The 17,990-nt window shown below is 46.1% G+C and overlaps 1 protein-coding gene across 1 annotated transcript in view; it reads left to right on the top strand.

Moving 5' to 3' along the window:
* Positions 1 to 17,990, top strand: part of LOC108165425 — a 105,904-nt gene that overhangs the window by 50,405 nt on the left and 37,509 nt on the right. Inside the window, exon 5 of the mRNA XM_017301463.1 lies at positions 13,857 to 13,923. Coding sequence (XP_017156952.1) covers positions 13,857 to 13,923 — 67 coding nt within the window. The remainder of the gene's footprint in view (positions 1 to 13,856; positions 13,924 to 17,990) is intronic.

Genomic DNA, 17,990 nt, shown 5'->3' with positions numbered 1-17,990 from the left:
GGGGCGGCGACACTTCATTGTTGCAGATAAACAAACAGGGAGGGAGGCGGCCCCCATATATGCCCCATTTCCCATTCCCATTCCCATTGCCATCCTCCATCCTCCTCTGCAGATCCCTGGCTCATCGTCAACCTTTTCGGAAATATAATCACAGCATAAAAATCAATTCCGAACGCGTGTGTGCAGAGAGCAAACAGACAGACAGACAGAGCAGCCCCTCTATATCCAATCTGGCCCCCCCCCCCTCCCCCATCCACGGATTCATTCCATGCCACCGCACAAAAATGTCACACATTTGTTCAACATTCGCGAGTCTGCAAACGGGTTGCCCTTCCCCTCCACTCCCCCAGGCCCCTTCATTTCCACCGAAAATATGATGGAAAAAAAGGCCTCGGCCCTCTGGATCCTCCAGGCATCAGCTAAATAAACAAGACTGCGGATGGGGGACTGGAGGATGGGGGGGGGGAATCAGCATGCAAATACGTGTAAAAAAAACTCATGAGGAGAGAACAAAAGAGAGCGAGAGAGGTGCGCTTACATGAAAATTAAACGCTTGCTGCTAAGCCACACTGTGAAAGAAGGAGAGAATCGTAGAAACGATCCAAGTTTCAGCAATTTGTTTCGATTCTACCGTTTGGTGGCCCCCTTAGTCCATCAGACTCCACTTTCAACAGGGTATTCGGTTGAAAGAAAAGAAATTGTCGCGCGAAAATCATAAATAGCTGAGAAAAAAAAAAACCAAGTCAGCGACTGGCAGGAGCCAAGACGGGGAGTCGCAAATAGGCTGTCAGCCATATACAAAATATCCCCCCACCCGCCCCGCCCTGCCCCACACCTAACCCTGCCACATGCCGTCCCCCTTCCCACCTAAAGACCCAGATGTGTGTGTGTGTGTAGGCGCATTAATATGGCCAGAAAAAAAGAAGAGAAGAGGAGGGAGAGAAAAGAACGAGGCAAAAAAAAATGTGAAATAATTTTTTGTGATTTATGGGAATGTGTGAAGGAGCCCCAGAGATTTGCTATAAATGCGTACCGCTGTCCCCGCTCCAGGCCCCCCTTTTCCCGTGACATTGGGACACACACAAAAATGTTTTACAAGCAATTTTCCAGCTGGTTTTTATGTGCATGAGTGTTTGTGCATTCGTTTAACTATTTTGGGGGCATAAAATATGACAGCGACCCATGACAGGGCCGGGCAGGGCAGGGCAGAGCATCCTCCATGATCCTCTTCCTGCTGCCTCCCGTCCAATCTATAAGCCAAATTGTTTTTGGGCCCCATCGCCAGTTTATGGCCACGTGTTGGTGGAGCTGTAGGCTGTGTCCTTGTGGCTACTCTCATTCCCTGTTCCTGTTCCTCTTGTGGCTGTTCAGTGCCTCCTCTGGCTGCTCTTTCCCTATTCTGTCCGGCCTTCTACATTTTCCTGTCTTCTGTCTTCGGTTATGGCCATTTCCAGTCGAGAGTAAACTCCTTCGAGCCCAAGAAGTGTTGTTATCTGCCATAGAGTCACATAGAGCCAATGCAGTGTCATTCCATCAAAGCTTTGTCTCGTTTTTCTAGTTTTTATGCTTGCTTCTCTCTCTTTCCTTCCCAGTGTGGCTTAGCAGTGTAGGCCTCTCAAGGAGTGCGTTTTTCATGCTTGATTCTCTCTCTCTTTCCTCCCCAGTGTGGCTTAGCAATGTAGGCCTCTCAAGGAGTACGTTTTTCATGCTTGCTTCTCTCTCTCTTTCCTCCCCAGTGTGGCTTAGCAGTGTAGGCCTCTCAAGGAGTGCGTTTTTCATGCTTGCTTCTCTCTCTCTTTCCTCCCCAGTGTGGCTTAGCAATGTAGGCCTCTCAAGGAGTGCGTTTTTCATGCTTGCTTCTCTCTCTCTTTCCTCCCCAGTGTGGCTTAGCAATGTAGGCCTCTCAAGGAGTGCGTTTTTCATGCTTGATTCTCTCTCTCTTTCCTCCCCAGTGTGGCTTAGCAATGTAGGCCTCTCAAGGAGTACGTTTTTCATGCTTGCTTCTCTCTCTCTTTCCTCCCCAGTGTGGCTTAGCAGTGTAGGCCTCTCAAGGAGTGCGTTTTTCATGCTTGCTTCTCTCTCTCTTTCCTCCCCAGTGTGGCTTAGCAGTGTAGGCCTCTCAAGAAGTGCCTTTTTCATGCTTGCTTCTCTCTCTCTTTCTTTTCCAGTGTGGCTTAGCAGTGTAGGCCTCTCAAGGAGTGCGTTTTTCATGCTTGATTCTCTCTCTCTTTCCTCCCCAGTGTGGCTTAGCAATGTAGGCCTCTCAAGGAGTGCGTTTTTCATGCTTGCTTCTCTCTCTCTTTCCTCCCCAGTGTGGCTTAGCAATGTAGGCCTCTCAAGGAGTGCGTTTTTCATGCTTGATTCTCTCTCTCTTTCCTCCCCAGTGTGGCTTAGCAGTGTAGGCCTCTCAAGGAGTGCGTTTTTCATGCTTGCTTCTCTCTCTCTTTCTTTTCCAGTGTGGCTTAGCAGTGTAGGACTCTCAACGAGTGCATTTCTCATGCTTGCTTCTCTCTCTCCTTTTTCCCAGTGTGGCTTAGCTCTCAACCAGTAAGCAACACCGTTTACTCCCCCGTTAGCCCTCTCTTCTTTCATAACAGAAATGTGTCTAAAGGGTATCTAAAGCTTCGCCTTTGGATTTCCTTTGAAGTATGAAAAATTTGTATATATTCTGGTGTTTTTTTTTTGGCTCAAGGCAAACGCTTGGCGAAAAACGTTGTCATCAAGTGTTTAAGCCACAGTAGAGTCTGCCTACGATGATCTGCCAGAAAAGAAGACACTTCTCTGATGGCATAACTCTTCCTTGAAAGTTTTTACTGTTTTTGTGGCACTACTTCCCCTTGAGGTCTCAAGTGGCATAAATCTTCAAGACATCATCCAACATTTAGCATTCAACATTGTATATGGTTCGTGTCTCTTGAGACGCTGGTGTGCCTCTCTCTCTACCAATTCTCTGCGGCGTCTCTCCAAAACGTCAAGTTCAAGTGGCACTTGTCGCGGATTTTTAACAACTTTATACAATGGGAAGAAATCTACTGCTACCCAGAGACCAGGGACCCAGAGAAGCGAAGAGAGACTGTTGCTGGCTGTGTCTGCCACTTGTAAGCAATTTCAACTGTCAATAGCAACAAATTTGTTGTTGCTCGAAATCTGAATACGAACAAATGAACAAAAAACTGCTTAGGTTGACACCCAAGCGGCTCTAATAGCTCAGAAAAAAAAAAACCATCCTAAAATTGGAAACTTGTTTTCGGCTTCAAGCCGCAAGCTGTAAGCCGCAAGCCGCAAGCCCCAAGCCCCCAGCTGTTGTACGAACCTTATATGGGATATGGCAAACCCATTTGCTGATTTCGCAAAAACCCAAACACTTTTGTATCTTTTTGTTTTGTGGGGCAAGGCGGCAAGGCAGCCATCCATCCATCCATCCATCCATCAGCAAACTGTGACAAATGTCTGAAACCCTTTTGGAAGAAGCCTCTTCAAATCAATTTACATGGGAATGCCGTAAGAATTCCCCCCATAACTAAATCATTATTTATAGGGGGACCCACCGTAACCCGTAACCCGTAACCCCCAAACCGGATTCCTTCCTTCCTTCCTGCCTCCTCCATTTGACCGCAAATAATTTCATTTTTTGCTACCCGCTCTCCTGGACCTGGAATACATTTTCAACAGTGGGTGGAGCTGTGAATATTGGCCATTAAATTTATGCCCCAAGATAATAACACAAGCGGCAAGTCGTTATAAGTACAGGCTGGCTGGGGGCGGGGGCGGGCGCGGGGGGGGCGCAACAAAAAGCCTGGGGAGGATATCTCCTGGATGCTTGCTGCGGCTGCGGCTGCTGGATGGAAAGATGCGACGACTAAAAATAAAATTATTGCTTGGCAAAACTCGTCTCGAGATGCAAAGGCAGCGATAGAGCGACAGAGAGAAACAGAGAGAGAGAGCGGGAGAGAGAGAGAGACATAGAGAGTCCCTGTCCTGCCTGCTCTTCAGGTGGCAACTGCACTCGGAAGTGTTGGCCAGGGGAGGGAACGGTGAGCAGTGAACAGTGGAGAGCTTGGACCCTGAGCACCTTGGCCAATTACCTAAGGCCCCGCGCGTTGCCCCCCCTCTATCCTCACCGCCTCTCTCTCTCTCTCTCTCTCGCACGTCTGCATGCGGATGTGTGTGTGTGTTTGTGCAGTCTCCTCTGACCACAGTGTGGCGGAATAGGTTTTTAAATCATTTTCCGAGGGAGACTCAAACGTGTGTGCGAGTGGGATAGAGCTATGCACCGGTCCTGCTTGAGTAACGGCACGGCAAAGAGGGAGAGACAATCGATTGGCAGATCTTTTAAATGAAATTTCCCTTCAAGAAGTTTAAGGTAGAATTTAATCGGAGATTTTCATTGATTTACTCACTCAAAAATCGCCGCTTTAAGCTTAATACAATCCTAGATCCGAACAGAACCGAAAGCCTCTTCGGCTCTTGCTCACTTTCGGTTCTGTTCGGTTCGAATAAATGCAAAGAGGCTTTCGGTTTTGGGCAGCTCTTGCACCACGGTGCCTAGTGCCTGGTGCCTGGTGCCTGGTGCCGCCTGGTCCAGCGGACTTGTTTTGTATCTGCTTGCAACAATATTTGGTTGCCAACTTTGCGCAATGTATCAACAGCGTTTAGGCTGCAGCTTCTCCTGATTCTGATTCTGTTGCTGCTGGTGCTGCTTCTGCTTCTGCGGTTACTTCTGGGTTCCTGGGGTATCGTTTTGGGTATTCGCCTGTGTTTGTGTTTGCTCTTGGGCTGTGGATATGGAGCTGCGATGCCTGGGATCTGGGTCTCACTTTTGGGTAAATATGTATGTATGGACAGAGGGATAGAGCTGGAGAGCTGGAGAGCTGGCCCTTGGCTAGCCGGCAGTAGGAGCCCAGGCTTGGCACATCCTTTGGCTTAGTTAACTATGCAGTCAGCCAGTCAGCCGCCTTTCGTGTGTTTTGCCTGTTGTCTCGCTATCAGAGATATTGCCAGGAGCTTGCCTTGGCCTCTGTTGTCCCTGCCCCCCACCTCGTCCTGTCTCGCTCGCTTACCTCTTTTGTGTTGCTGTTGGCAGATAGAGGAGATCCACAAAGTCATCAGCAAGCATCATCGTCTGCATCGTTTGCAATCATCCTTTGGCCATGGCGGGGGCCCCAGTGGGTAGAGCTGTTTAACTGTTTCCCCACGCCATCGCCCTCGCCCTTCCACCCACTGGTGTGTTTGCTATGCAAACAGTGCTGCCAACTTAATGAAATTGAAATGAGCAAATTAGCAATCAGGGATTTTGCCGGGCCAGAGCTTTGAATTCTCCAAAGATCTCTCTCAAGATCAATAAAGAACAAAAACAGCATCCACATAGAGGCAAAGATTAGGGCTACAACAGACACCCATTTACATGCTCCCGTCTGCGTATAGAGGATAAAACAGAAATCATTTCTGACTGCATTTTTGTGCAGTCCGAAAAGCCCCATAAATCTCTCATCTCAATTTCTCAAGTTAGCAGAGCGGCAGCCCGGCAGCAGCTGCCACATCGAAAAACTAGTCTAGCCATTAGGACACTCTAGCAATAAAAAATAAGTAAAAAAAAAACGTAGCAGACGAGACCGTGCAACTCCCACAAATCGAGCAAATAGCAGTCTACATACATACGTGGAGAAAGAGAAAGGTGAAAGGAGAAAGAAGCCAACTCACATGCCAGTCTCCGGTCTCCCGATTCCCGTCTCCAGGAGCCGATAGATACAAACGACTTCATGACGATACAAAGAGAACCATGAACCATGACGCTGAAGGATTGAACGAAAGGCAAAAAGAAGGATATTTATTCTTGTCTCCCCCCCCTTTTTGGAACTGTCTGCATCATTGAATTGGCATTGGCTTCCTGCTAAATTGATGAATGGCCAATGGGCCCGGCCCAGTGGCTCAAGTGGCAACAGTTTAGAGCCACATGGATTGAAGGAGCCGAGCCAGCCCGGTCAATGGCATTTTCCCCTTCGTCAAGTGGCACGAACAGACTCTCATTAGTGCTGCTGCTGTTGCTGCTGCTGAGTCGTTCTTTTGTTTATTGAAACTTTAGCATAAGACAAAAATTAAACAGCTCATAAAAATTTATGTTAATTTCGTTTAGACCCCAACCCAACCCAACCCAACCCAAGCCAAGCCAAGCATTGAGCTGCAATCTTTGGGGACGCGACTGCATGCGTAATGAGGTAAACATCGACCCCTGCCCAGCCAAACCCCCCCCTTTTGGGAGCTCATTAAAACATCACGAACAAATCAAAAATTTAAATAATGATTAACACACACACAAACAGGCAGAGGCCTCTCTTCAAAAACGGGGGAGGGATACGACTCCCGACACCCACACCATTGGAGCCGCATACTTCATGCAACAATTGAGAATTTCCACGAAAGATGCTGCCACGGCTGCCACGGCTGCCTCCGCTGCTGCTGACGTGAAAATGCAGTGTAAACATTTAAAGCAAACAGCAAATGTGGCTGTAGTTTTCCCCGAGACATCGCGTCGTATGAGCAACCGTCGAGCAATTTCTGTTGATTTATTTGTATTTATTTTCCAGTCAATATAAACTATGTGAATTTCTACAGCACATAAAAGGCACAAAACGGAGCTGGAATTCGAATTCGAAATGGAAATGGAAGCAGCACACGAACCAAATACTCGCTGTTACAATACCATTTTCCACGGAAAATGCCATCCAAAGAGTTTTGTAAATAAACAGAACTTTGAAATACCACATTCCAGGGCTCTAATCTTTCAATGGAAAGAGTCGTCGTCGTCGTCGTCGTCGTCGTCGTTGGAGATTTCTCTATTGATTAGAGTCTTTTGGGCTTAAACGATTGATGGCCTTTACTTTTTTGTTTTTTTTTTTCTTGTACGTGGGATTTTTTTAAAGAAAGGGATTTTCTCTATTGAGAGAGAACTTGGGCTTGATTCGGTTTTTTTTGTTTGTTTAAAGAGTTCTTCAATGAAGAAACAATTATTTGGATTATCAATGACTTTATTTGAAGAAAACAAAGATCCAGATTGAGTTCTCTTTCTACTGTATCTACTGTACATTTATACGTATCTACTGTACATCTACTCCACTAGAACTGTGTCTGCCCTTCTCGACCATCTCCCAAAGGCAGTTGAGGATTTCTTTAGGAAGAGGCCATGAAGCAGACATCTCTTTACCCCTGACAGAATAAATAAAACCACTTCCAACTTTCCTAATAACACAATTTGAAAATGATTTTTTTTAAATTTAATTTTTTAATTTAATTTAATTTTTTTATTTATTTAAATTTTTTTATTTAATTTAACATTTTTATTTAATTTATGTTTGTATTATTTTTTTTTCATTATGTTTCCTCTGAAAAAAATGATGAGAATCTTATGATTAATGATATTTATTATTTATAAGCTTTAAACATTTTAAACGAGTACATGAAAATTAATTTAATTTTGTATTTTTTCCCCAATATGTTTCCTCTGAAAAATAATTTGTAAATAATTCATCAAAATTAATATCATCGAAAAAATGATGAGAATCTTATGATTATGATATTTATTATTATTTAATTTAACTAAAGACAAAATTTCGAAATGTATTATTTTTGAATATATTTTCGTATTTTCCTAAATCTCCATCAGAGTGTTTCCCGCTTGCAGAATCAATAGAAGCCATCCAACTTCCATTATTTGCACTCCCAGGCATCAGCCCCTCTTTCGGGATTCCTGTAATTTCCAGACAACATTTTGGCTGCACAAAAATAGTTTTAAAAATATAAATTGCAACATTCATTAATCTCTGGAGCGCCAGCCACAAGGCAATAAGTAGTTTTTGGCTATGCATTAAAATTCCTGGGGCTGTGTAATCTACTAGAAACACGTTACCTGCCAAAAACTTAAACTTGCCACACAGACACACACACACACAGAGAAAGAGACACACACACACACTAAAACTGTTACAGTCCTAATCTAAAGCCCTGCCTGTGGGGGATGCCCCCCTTTTCAAAGTCATTTGCCAAAAGCCGAACAGCAGCGGCGGCAGCGGCAGCGGCAGCTCATCAACACCTTTAGTCGGCCATTTTTCAACCAAGGCGATAATATGGCCACACACACACACACACAGAAAGAGCGAGACAGAGAGAGAGAGGGGTGGGCAGGGGGGGAGAGATCGGAGGCAAATACGCAAAAGCCCGAGAGCCAGCGTCGAGCGAGCGTCGTGCACACTAAATCCACTTAAATTAATTGCAAAAGGTGATTACGTTGCTGTTTTGCCTGTGGATGGTGCCCGGACTTTTTGCCTGGCAGCAAACAGACAGCCAGCAGACAGCTGAGAAATGAAGCCAGGACGCAGGACCCAGGACCCCACCATCCCACCATCCACCCGGGCAGCACTCTACCTGCCACGCAGGATATCAAGAAGCTGCAGCAAACGTCGCCATTTCTCTAATGCCAGCGGGCAATGGCAAACACTCGACGACAGGCGGCTGCAAGGCTCTCTGGATAGATATTTGCAGGCAAGTCCTTGGTCCTTGGTCCTTGGCTCCTTGGCTCCTCGGCTGCTCGGCTCCTAGCTCTCCTCTTGCGTCTCCTACGCTGCCAAGTGCTTGCGCATATCCTGGAAATGTTGCAGGTGCAGGGGCGGCTGTCTCTTCATTTTTGCAAAGTAATTTGCAAAAGAGCCAAGCGAAGGACCAGTGCGGGACAATCTGAGGGGGCGGGGAGGGAGGGGATAACAGAAAGCAAGTGCCGCCAAAATGCAGTCAAGGATAAAACGGGTAAAGGCGCACACAGGATATGCACAGGGATACCAATAACAGGAGATGAAGGCGGAATATCTGCTGAAGGGCCGCGCCACCCACTCTACCACTCTCCCTGCCTCGCTGCCACCTCTTCACAGTTCTACTGCTCTGCCACCTCTCTTGTCCTCTCTCTCTCTCTCGTGCTCCTTCGCTGTTTTTTGCGCGACAAGGTGTTAAGGTGTCTCGATGTCGTTATCTGTCGTCATCTGCATTTGCGTACTCGCGCGTTTATGCGCGCTCATAAATCATGAACAGCGCAGAACCTGATCGCAGATAGGTTTCGTTTAATTTCAGTGCCTCTTTTGGGAAATGGTTAGAACTTTTCCAAATGTTTGCCAATCGAATGGTATCTTATACCCAGTTTTTAAATCCAAACTCAGAAGATTCCCAAACAAATATTGTAAATTATACTGGAAAATGAGCAGATTTAAAAATATTATAAAAATATAAATATATATATATATAACATTTTCAGTTTTTAACAACTTTTTTGACACACTTTCCCCTAAAAAATAATAATCACAATTTTGTTGCACGCATAAACATGTTTTATAAGTCCGTTGCCAGGTTGCCAGGTGGCCAGGTTCCACCTTCCATGTGGTATGTGTTTCTGTGTGCTTAAAATGTCATTAAAGTGCGGAAAGGTGAGGCCGTGAGACTCCAAGGAAGTCCTGGACCAGACCACACGGCCAATCCCAAGGACCTGCTTGGCTGGCTGTCTGGCAAATTTACGTATTCCCCATTCGACAGACCCATCGAAGATGTTTTCGACTCTCAGTTCGGCATCGCAGATAAAAGTCAGAGACAAGGAGCCGCCCTTCCGCCCCCTCCAAGCCACATTCCTAATCAGCACGCGCCGCCCGCTTTCCCTGGGCGATGATTCCTTTCGGTTTTTGGGGGGGGGGGGCAGGGCTGGTGGGGGGGGGAGTAAAATTTATTGATAATTGATTATTGCTTCGTTAGGTCGCATTTAAGGCGGCGTTTTGTGTGGTTTCCTTCCTTGTTTGTTGTTGCAAATTGAAAATGCAAATTGCCCAGATGATTGCTCCACCGGATTGCTCCTCCACTCCCCTCCGCAGCCCGTTATCCAGGCTCCTTCAACTTCCAGAGCTGCCCCAAGAGCCTCTCCGCTCTCCTCACGAGTTGCAGTTGGTGCCTTTTGATGTTTTGCCGGCACTTCCTTTGGGGAAAAACAAATTTTCATAAATTTTTAAAACAAACACACGAGCTGGAAAGAAAAGAAAAGAAAAACTGCGACTGTGGCAAGGAAAAAGAAAAAAAAACTTCGGCTGCGGAAAAGAAAGCAAAAGCTGGCTTTCGAGTTGGAGTCTGGAGGGGCCTGGAGGCCATTTTGTGGGGGAAGGGGGACAGGGCGTACCCTGTAATAAATATAATGCTTTTGGGGGCAAGAGTTTCCCTTCTGGAATTGTTTCTTTATCATCTCTACCGGCTCTCATTTGGTGTACAGGGTATGCCCAGCGTCCAATCAATCCCCTTGGGGGCATGACCCGAGAAAACATTTGTGGAATGTCCGGAATCTGAGGAGCTGGAAGGCGCCTCCCATCCGGACTTGCCTGCCCTCCAGGGTATGCCCATTGTCTATCAATCTCTGACATAAACAATATCCCACAGCCTTTGTTGTGTGTTGGCAGGACGTCGGACGCAGGACGTAGGACGCAGGACGCAGGACGTAGGACGTGCCTATGTGCATTGCTTTTGCTCACCTTTTGAGCTTTTAAATTATTTTCCAAGCACGTAGCTTCTGTCGGCTGTTTGCGTATTTAAACATGGTCCAAAGAGGGTTGGGTGCTTCAGTGAAGGGCGGGGAAGGGGGGAGTGTCAAGGAGTGTAAGAAGCGCGTAGATGGCAGCGCGATGGCGGCATTTGCTTTGCATTTTCCTTTAAAAGGATTTGCGCAATTTGCGTTTTTTGTCGTGGGGGGGAGGAATTTTGGGGAGGGAGAGAGGGGGGTATGATGGGACTGGGGTACGGGTTGTTGACAGACAACACACAGGCGTTGAGTGACGAAGGAACGAAGGCAGGCAGGCAGGACCTAGGACATGAGCCAGTGGCGGCCTCGGCGTCGGCGAGCTTTGTGTTTGACAATGTCCTTGCTGATGTCGCGCTCTACCCCCTCGACCAGGCCCCTCTATCCATCTCCCAGTACGTGACTTGCATTTCATTTCATTTTTTTCTTTTCGCAGAGCACCCCAAACGCCCACAGACCGACCCATCACCCTCCTCCTCCACCTCCCACCCACCAAGCGGGGAAACTCGTTAGTAATTTACCAAAGAGAGATACAGATACAAAGATAGGCGGAGGATGTGGCCAGAGACTGGGAAAAGTTGCACGTTTCCAAAGCAATCAAACGCTCGTCTATATTCATATGGGGGCAGCAGCTCTGCGCTCTCTCGAAAACACTTTTGTGCCTGTGTCTGTCTGCGAGGCGTTGGGCAAACTAAAAATATAAATCCCCGAAAAGAATCTGATCTGATTTTTCCCTCTATTTTCCAACTGCAAATAATTCCATCAACAGTTGGTAGGAGAACCCGAAGCCACACACACAAAAAATGAAGCAAAGAAAAACCTAAACCCGAAACGGCAAGGTTAACGATTGATAGCCACTTGAAGAGCAGGCAGCTCTGGGTTTGCCTCTACTCTCGGCTACACTCAAAGAAAACTATTCCAATACACATCTACGAGCATTAGAGATTCGTTTGGCGAGTTGACTCCTGGCGGGAAGACTAGACCGACTCGCTGTTGGTCAATGCACCAGCTGCCAGACTAGCGAGTAGTTGCCGAAACCAGCTGACGAAAATCGGCGGCACCTGAAGCACAAGCAAGCTCCAGAAGCCGAAGACTGGGAAAAGAAGACATCCCGAAACCCCTGGAAAAACCTTCTTCAACTGAAGCTGCGAACGTGATGCACTCGCTGGAAGCTCTGTCGACGAGTAGCTGACGCCGAAGTCTGCTGGCGGAAGACTGCTCTTCCACTTCTCTCTGTGTATGCACCTATGCTGTACACATTGCATCCAAAATAAGAAAAAACCAAACGCATTGGGCGGGCTTTGGGCACAGTGGGACACTTGCAGTACAGAACGAACTCCTGCAGTACGGAAAATCGCAGCATGTGCCCCTCAAAAACTGTTTGCTGCCGTTTGGCTCTGGTTAGGGGTTTTGGGGCGGCTCTTTCGTTGGGCGTTCAATCCTTAATGGCCTCCGTCGCAGTCAGCCAACGAAAGAGTTATTGAAAATGTTTTATTGTGTGCATTTGATTGCTGTAAGTGTTGAGGTCGGTCTCTCCGACCTCTCGGTTCCCAGTCTAACTTATAAATATTTCAATAACATTTGAAGTGCGCCTGCCTGCCTGCATGCCTGCCTGCATGCCTGGTGGATAGCTGCTGGATGGCTGCCCGCTGCTCCCCATCCCCCACCGAAATGTAAATGCACTTTCCATTGTGTGCGGGTGTCTAGTGCTTTGGCACTCCAGACCGACTGGCCATGGCACTTGCCATATTTGGATTACCAATCTAAAAATCACAAAAAATACACACACCAAAATGAAATCGCCTGGCAGGGAGGTTTATGCCTTTCGAATATCAGGATTATGTATTTTATGGAAATAAGAGGTAAACGAAGGTTTTTAGAAGAGAAAGCTGAATGCCTGGAGCACTTTCGCTTTGTGGCTCTATAAAATTAAAGCCCTTAAGCTTGGAAAACTTCTCTATAAAGTTTGGGTGAACTAAATGGAACCTTTTTCTCGTCTTGCGAGAACCAGCCTGGCCAGAATACAACCAGTCGTCGACCTGCCCAACAGGATGATCTAAGAGGACCTCTAACCTAGAAACCTGGACAGATAATCGAACCAAATAAGAACTATCCATCTTTTGTGATCATGATTTTTCGTGCCGCATAAACGGCCAATACCCATTCGCGTGGAGAGCCTTTGGTCCGATGTGTGCGAGCATTTGTTAGATGAATTCTATGGCACGTTTCGATATGGGTTCGATATGGGCAAACACTTTTGTGTGTGTGCGTGCCAGAGAGGAGGAGGTGGAGGGAGATAGAGAGAGAGAGAGAGAGCTTTAAAAACTTTCCATAGAGTTTTCACCCATCGACCTGGCCACCTCCCTTGCCCCTGCCGAGCACACGTCGAAGCCTTTCGGGCCTGGCCTAGAAAAGTTTAACTCAATTACGAGTCGAGTCTCGACACACGTGACTAACTTGGGGGGGTTCTGTATCGGATGGAGAGGTCGAAGGTGGCCTTTTGGAGAGTGACCCGCTTAGTCGGCCAGGCGAGAAGCTGGAGCTAGAGCTGGAGCTGGCCGAAGAAGCATTAAGCACACACAGGGCCACCTACAAATCCCCTTTTTCAAAACTCATTAGCACAAATTTGTGCCTTTCAATACGAAGGCTCGGAGGCAGGCAGCAGGCAGCGCAGAGAAGGAGGAGCAGTCTGTGGGGTGGTAGTTGGGGGAAGGCTAATTTGGGCTAGCTGACAAAATTTATGCTGATTGTGGGGCAATTTACGAAAATTCCCTGTGCCCAGAGTCGGGGGAAAATTGGCAGAACCGACCATCCACTCTCCAGCCATTGAATGGACCTAGCCCAAGAATACGGAATACCAAAAGCACAGGGCACTCAGCCTTGAAACAACAAAAATAAAGGCAAGACGAAACGGAACGTAGCCTTTTAGCTCTTTTAGCCCTTTAACCCTTAGCCTTTTCTTATTTATTTGAAAGGGTGTACTCCAAAGAAATATTTTTGCAAGAAAGTTGCAATCGGATGATTATTAAAGCCAAAAGTGAGCCAAAACAATGACCGTTCGGCTGTTTGAACACCTGGCTTTTAAACCTATTGAATCTAGCATTAAAGCAGTGCATTATACGATGGTTTTTACTTGAAAATAAGCTCTATGGGAAGGGATTTGTGGGATTCTTTTTGATAGATTACTTGAATCTGAAACACTGTCTTTTGTTCTCTGATTTCTTGCCATTTTTAAGCTAATTTCTTACTCCTTTGTTTCTGTTTGCAGGCGCCTGGCAGTCGCTTGACTTCTGACTGGTTTATTGAGTGCAGGCGCAGACCCAGCAGTAAAGACGGTAAGACAAATCTTTAACCTTCCCCCCCCCCCCCCCCCCCCCCCCTCTCTCTCTCTCTCTCTCTCTCTCTCTGTCGCTCTATGCAAAGTGGCGTTAAATGATTCCGGGGGAAAGCGTGACTCCTCGTGCATGGACTCTCGTAAGACCCTGAGCTCTGGTCGTCGCTTGGTTTCCGTTTCCGCTTTTGGCTTTCGCTTTTTCATTTCCGCCTAATAAACTACATAATTAAACTGGCAGGCGATGGGATTAAAGGATTCAGGGCAGGGCAGAGCCCTTAAGGACTCAACCAGAAAAACACACACACACACACGTACAGCGTTCAGGCGGCACTCGAGTATCCCAAGTATCTGAAGTTTCGTGGACGAATTAAGCTAAATTAATTTTTGTTCTTTGCTGTTTTCTGTTGCTACTTAAGTCCCCTCTTCGACTTTTCCTTTCTTTGCTAATGCTAGACTGTATGTGTGTGTGTGTGCTGTGTGTGTGTGTGTGTGCTGTGTCCTGTTCGTCCTCGGGCTTCGTATTAAATTAATGATGTGTTTTATGCTGCTCTTGGAAAAAAAAAACTAGAGAAAAACGAGCAAAAAATCACAGCCAAATGCGATTTAGACGTCAAAAGCGCAACATTAGCAGTAAATAAAATAGGATAATGCGGCAAGTCGACCGCAAGGAAAAAAAGGGGACAAAAAGTTCCAAAAAGAAAAGCAGAGAATGGGGGAGAGAGAAGGGCATACTTTTTGGGGAGGGATAATGATGGTAGATGTACACGTGCCTGTCTTTGATTGCTAAGACACACTGGAAGAGCGAGTGCAGTGCTGGAAAACGGCATTTCTTGAGTTGGTTTTTGGGCTGTGGAACGGTGGGAATGGAATGGCACTGACAGGTCTCTGCCAAAGGCTTAGGCCAGCAATTTTTCACAACAAACAAAGGGAGCTACAGGCCGGCACCTGGGACATCCGGAGAATCCTTTCCCCGACTGAACAACTCAATCTCTAATCTCGGACGAAGCAGCCATCGATAAAGACAAACAGAATCGGCTGGAACCAGAAATCGGTTTTGTGGTTCCTGCCTGTTTGTGGGTCCTCCTACCCGTCTTACACAAATATTTTGACAAAACGCCTGCTGTTTTCCACATAAATATTTATATTTGCCCCGCCTGCGCCTGTGCCTGTGCCACACACACAAACACACACACGCACCAAAGGATACATGCAACGAGCAGCAGTCTTATCGAGTGGCATCTTTACCTGCAACACAGTGTCTCCCGAGAATGAGAACATGAGACATGGTACCAGCAGCATCTCTCCTCCAGGCATATCTTTGGCATCACTCTTGAGAGGGCGACGGAGAGGGAGAGGGGGTCGCATTAATCTGTCGTGTGCGTATACAAATTCTGTGGGATATCTCCCTCCACTCCACTCCACTCCCCTCCACTCCACTCCACGGATATCGAAATCGAATCCAGACACACAAAAAACTGCAGTTAAATAAATTACAAACGCTCTGTCACCCAGCGGTCGCAGCTATAGCCGGGATCTGTGGCTGTTGCTCTGACTGTGGCATTGGAGTCGAGGGTTAAGGTTGTTTGTGGAAAGAACTGCCTGGCGTGGCGTTGCATGTTGCGCGGTTTTATCGTTGTTCAGGCATCGTCTTGTTCTTGATTTTTCTCGGTTCTCCGGGTTTGCTCCCTCCTTATCCTGGTCCCCAATCTGTCTGTGCTAATGAAATAAATGCCTGGACAGCAGAGTCGTTCCACCAAAAAGAGTGTGCTCTCAAGTTACTTCAATGCCTCTCCTCCCCCGCCTCCGCCGACTCCTCCGCCACGAACATGAGCATTCTGCGGGGACATTGCCCACATCTGGTAAACGTTTTTTCGCTGCTCTCAGCATCGCAGCTTTGCGGCTGATAAAAAATGGGGAAAAAAACGAATGAAAACAGATACAACACAGGAATGAATATTGAAATTATGAGACAGTCATGTGGCACATAAATTCCTCAATGTGTGTGGGATCGGATCCCAAATGAAATGAAATGAAGAAGGGCCACATTGGGTCACAAACCAACTAGGGAGAGTGCCCTGGCTGGAGTGGGAGAAAGAGAGTCGTCGTCGTGGCAGGGGGATTGATACATTTCGTGTGAAATTAGTTTGTTTTTGGAAGAGACCTTAAGGATCGGTGAAGAAACTATCCCTATCCCAGAAACTGAGGGATTTACTGTGTATCTAAGTGTCGCAGCCTGCGTGCCTCCATCTCCCAACGTTTCCACTAGTTCCGTCTTTATTCTGCTTTCGCCTTTCGGCAAATCGTAATCACACTTCGTAAGGAAACCAATTGACATTGCCCATAAATAACCCGGAATCTGCTTAATTATTAATTTCGCATTTACCGCAAAACGTTTATTGGTCTGCCCCCCCCCGGCCCCTTCCATCTGAATCCCCTACCCAATTTCCTCAAGACTAAACCACAAGCCCGAAAGCAATCTTCTATCCAGTCGTCGAACTTATTTCCTCAATTGCATAAATCGAACAGAAAAATTTGTGTCTTGGCGCGTGTCACGAATGAGCAAAGAGACGGAGACCGAGACGGAGACGGAGACCGAGACGGAGACCTTCTCTCTGGCTGTAATTCTCTTCTGCTGGCCTGTTGAGACAATGTGACAAGGTCTCTGACTGCCCCACCGACTCTATAGAGTCGCTGTTTGTCACCCAAGTCATTTACATGCTCCACTCTGTGTACGTGACTCACATATAGTTATGTGTCGCCCCACAGTTGGGGTAAGTATTTCTTTGGGATCTGTCTTGACTTGACTTCCATTTGATTTGAGAATAAGAACGAGAACAGGGCGGGGGAGGGGGGGGGGACCACAGACTTTAGTCACGAATAAGCATTGATAAAATATTTAAAATTCATTTCTAGAACCACTCCCGAACCTGAATCTTTAACAGCGATTACTCATGCCACCAAAACGGTCTGTCTGTCTGTTGCAGCCACAGCCACAGCCACAGATAACTGTTGTTTGCTGCAACTTCTGCCCTGTGCCTTCTGTTGGCATATCTATCTATCGATGGTTGCTGCTGTTGCTTTGATTTATGTGCGTGGATGGCCAAGAAACAAAGATTGTGGATCGAAGGTGTTTACCTTCGTTTGGCGCACGCACACCTGGGGTGGTCCCCCTCCCCCCATCCACCCCCTCCAAACAGTAGGAGAATACCTTATGGCGATTGCGATTGCAGTTTATTAGTCTTGCTATTGAATTACATATCAATGCAGTTTTCTGGCACGGGCACCATAGCAGGGTGTATGATATCTATATTTTTTTTTCCCCCAAAGCCTTAAGAGCTTCCAGGGAAAACCAAGTCTGTTGATTGCTTTGTCATAAATACATACATATGTATGTAAGTATTTGTGTATGTGAAGGGGATCCATCTGCAGCTGGGGACAGACAGAATACTGTAGGAATGCCCGGGACGGGGACCATTTCTCTACCTTCAACTATCTCTAGCTCTTCTCAAAGCCTGTAATTGTGGGGTTTGTTCTTAAATCTTGAATTTTTCATCTTAAAACTAAACATTTATAACAATCGGATTAAATATATTTAATATATTTTCTATTTTCCTTAAGTTTTTTTATACTAAGATTAATGTTTTAATATTTAAATTACCAAATCTGATAAATCGTTCCCTGCATATACCAAAGCAGTAATTTAAAATTAATTAAAATAAAAATAAAAAATTTTTTAATAATTTGTATAAAATATAATATTATATTTTAAATAATTAAAATATGTATACATATAAATTTTAAATAATTATAACAAAATATTTTTTTTCTTTTTTTTTTTTTGAGTGTATAAATATTACCTCTTTCAGTCCATATTTAACCACCATCGAGGTCTACCCCCAGAAGAGTTAACTAGAGATCTTCGAGCAGAGAACAGTTGTGTGGAGTTATCTAGAACCAATATCCACTCCAATAACCATTGGTTTATCCTGCGTAAATATTGTGCAGCAATTCGTTCATGGCTCTCTGCTTCCCTGCCTGCCATCATGTACATATATAGTATATTTTCTT

The sequence above is a fragment of the Drosophila miranda genome, chromosome XR (assembly GCF_003369915.1).
Source record: "Drosophila miranda strain MSH22 chromosome XR, D.miranda_PacBio2.1, whole genome shotgun sequence".
Taxonomy (NCBI): Eukaryota; Metazoa; Arthropoda; class Insecta; order Diptera; family Drosophilidae; genus Drosophila; species Drosophila miranda.
This window is presented reverse-complemented; position numbering and strand designations above follow the sequence as displayed.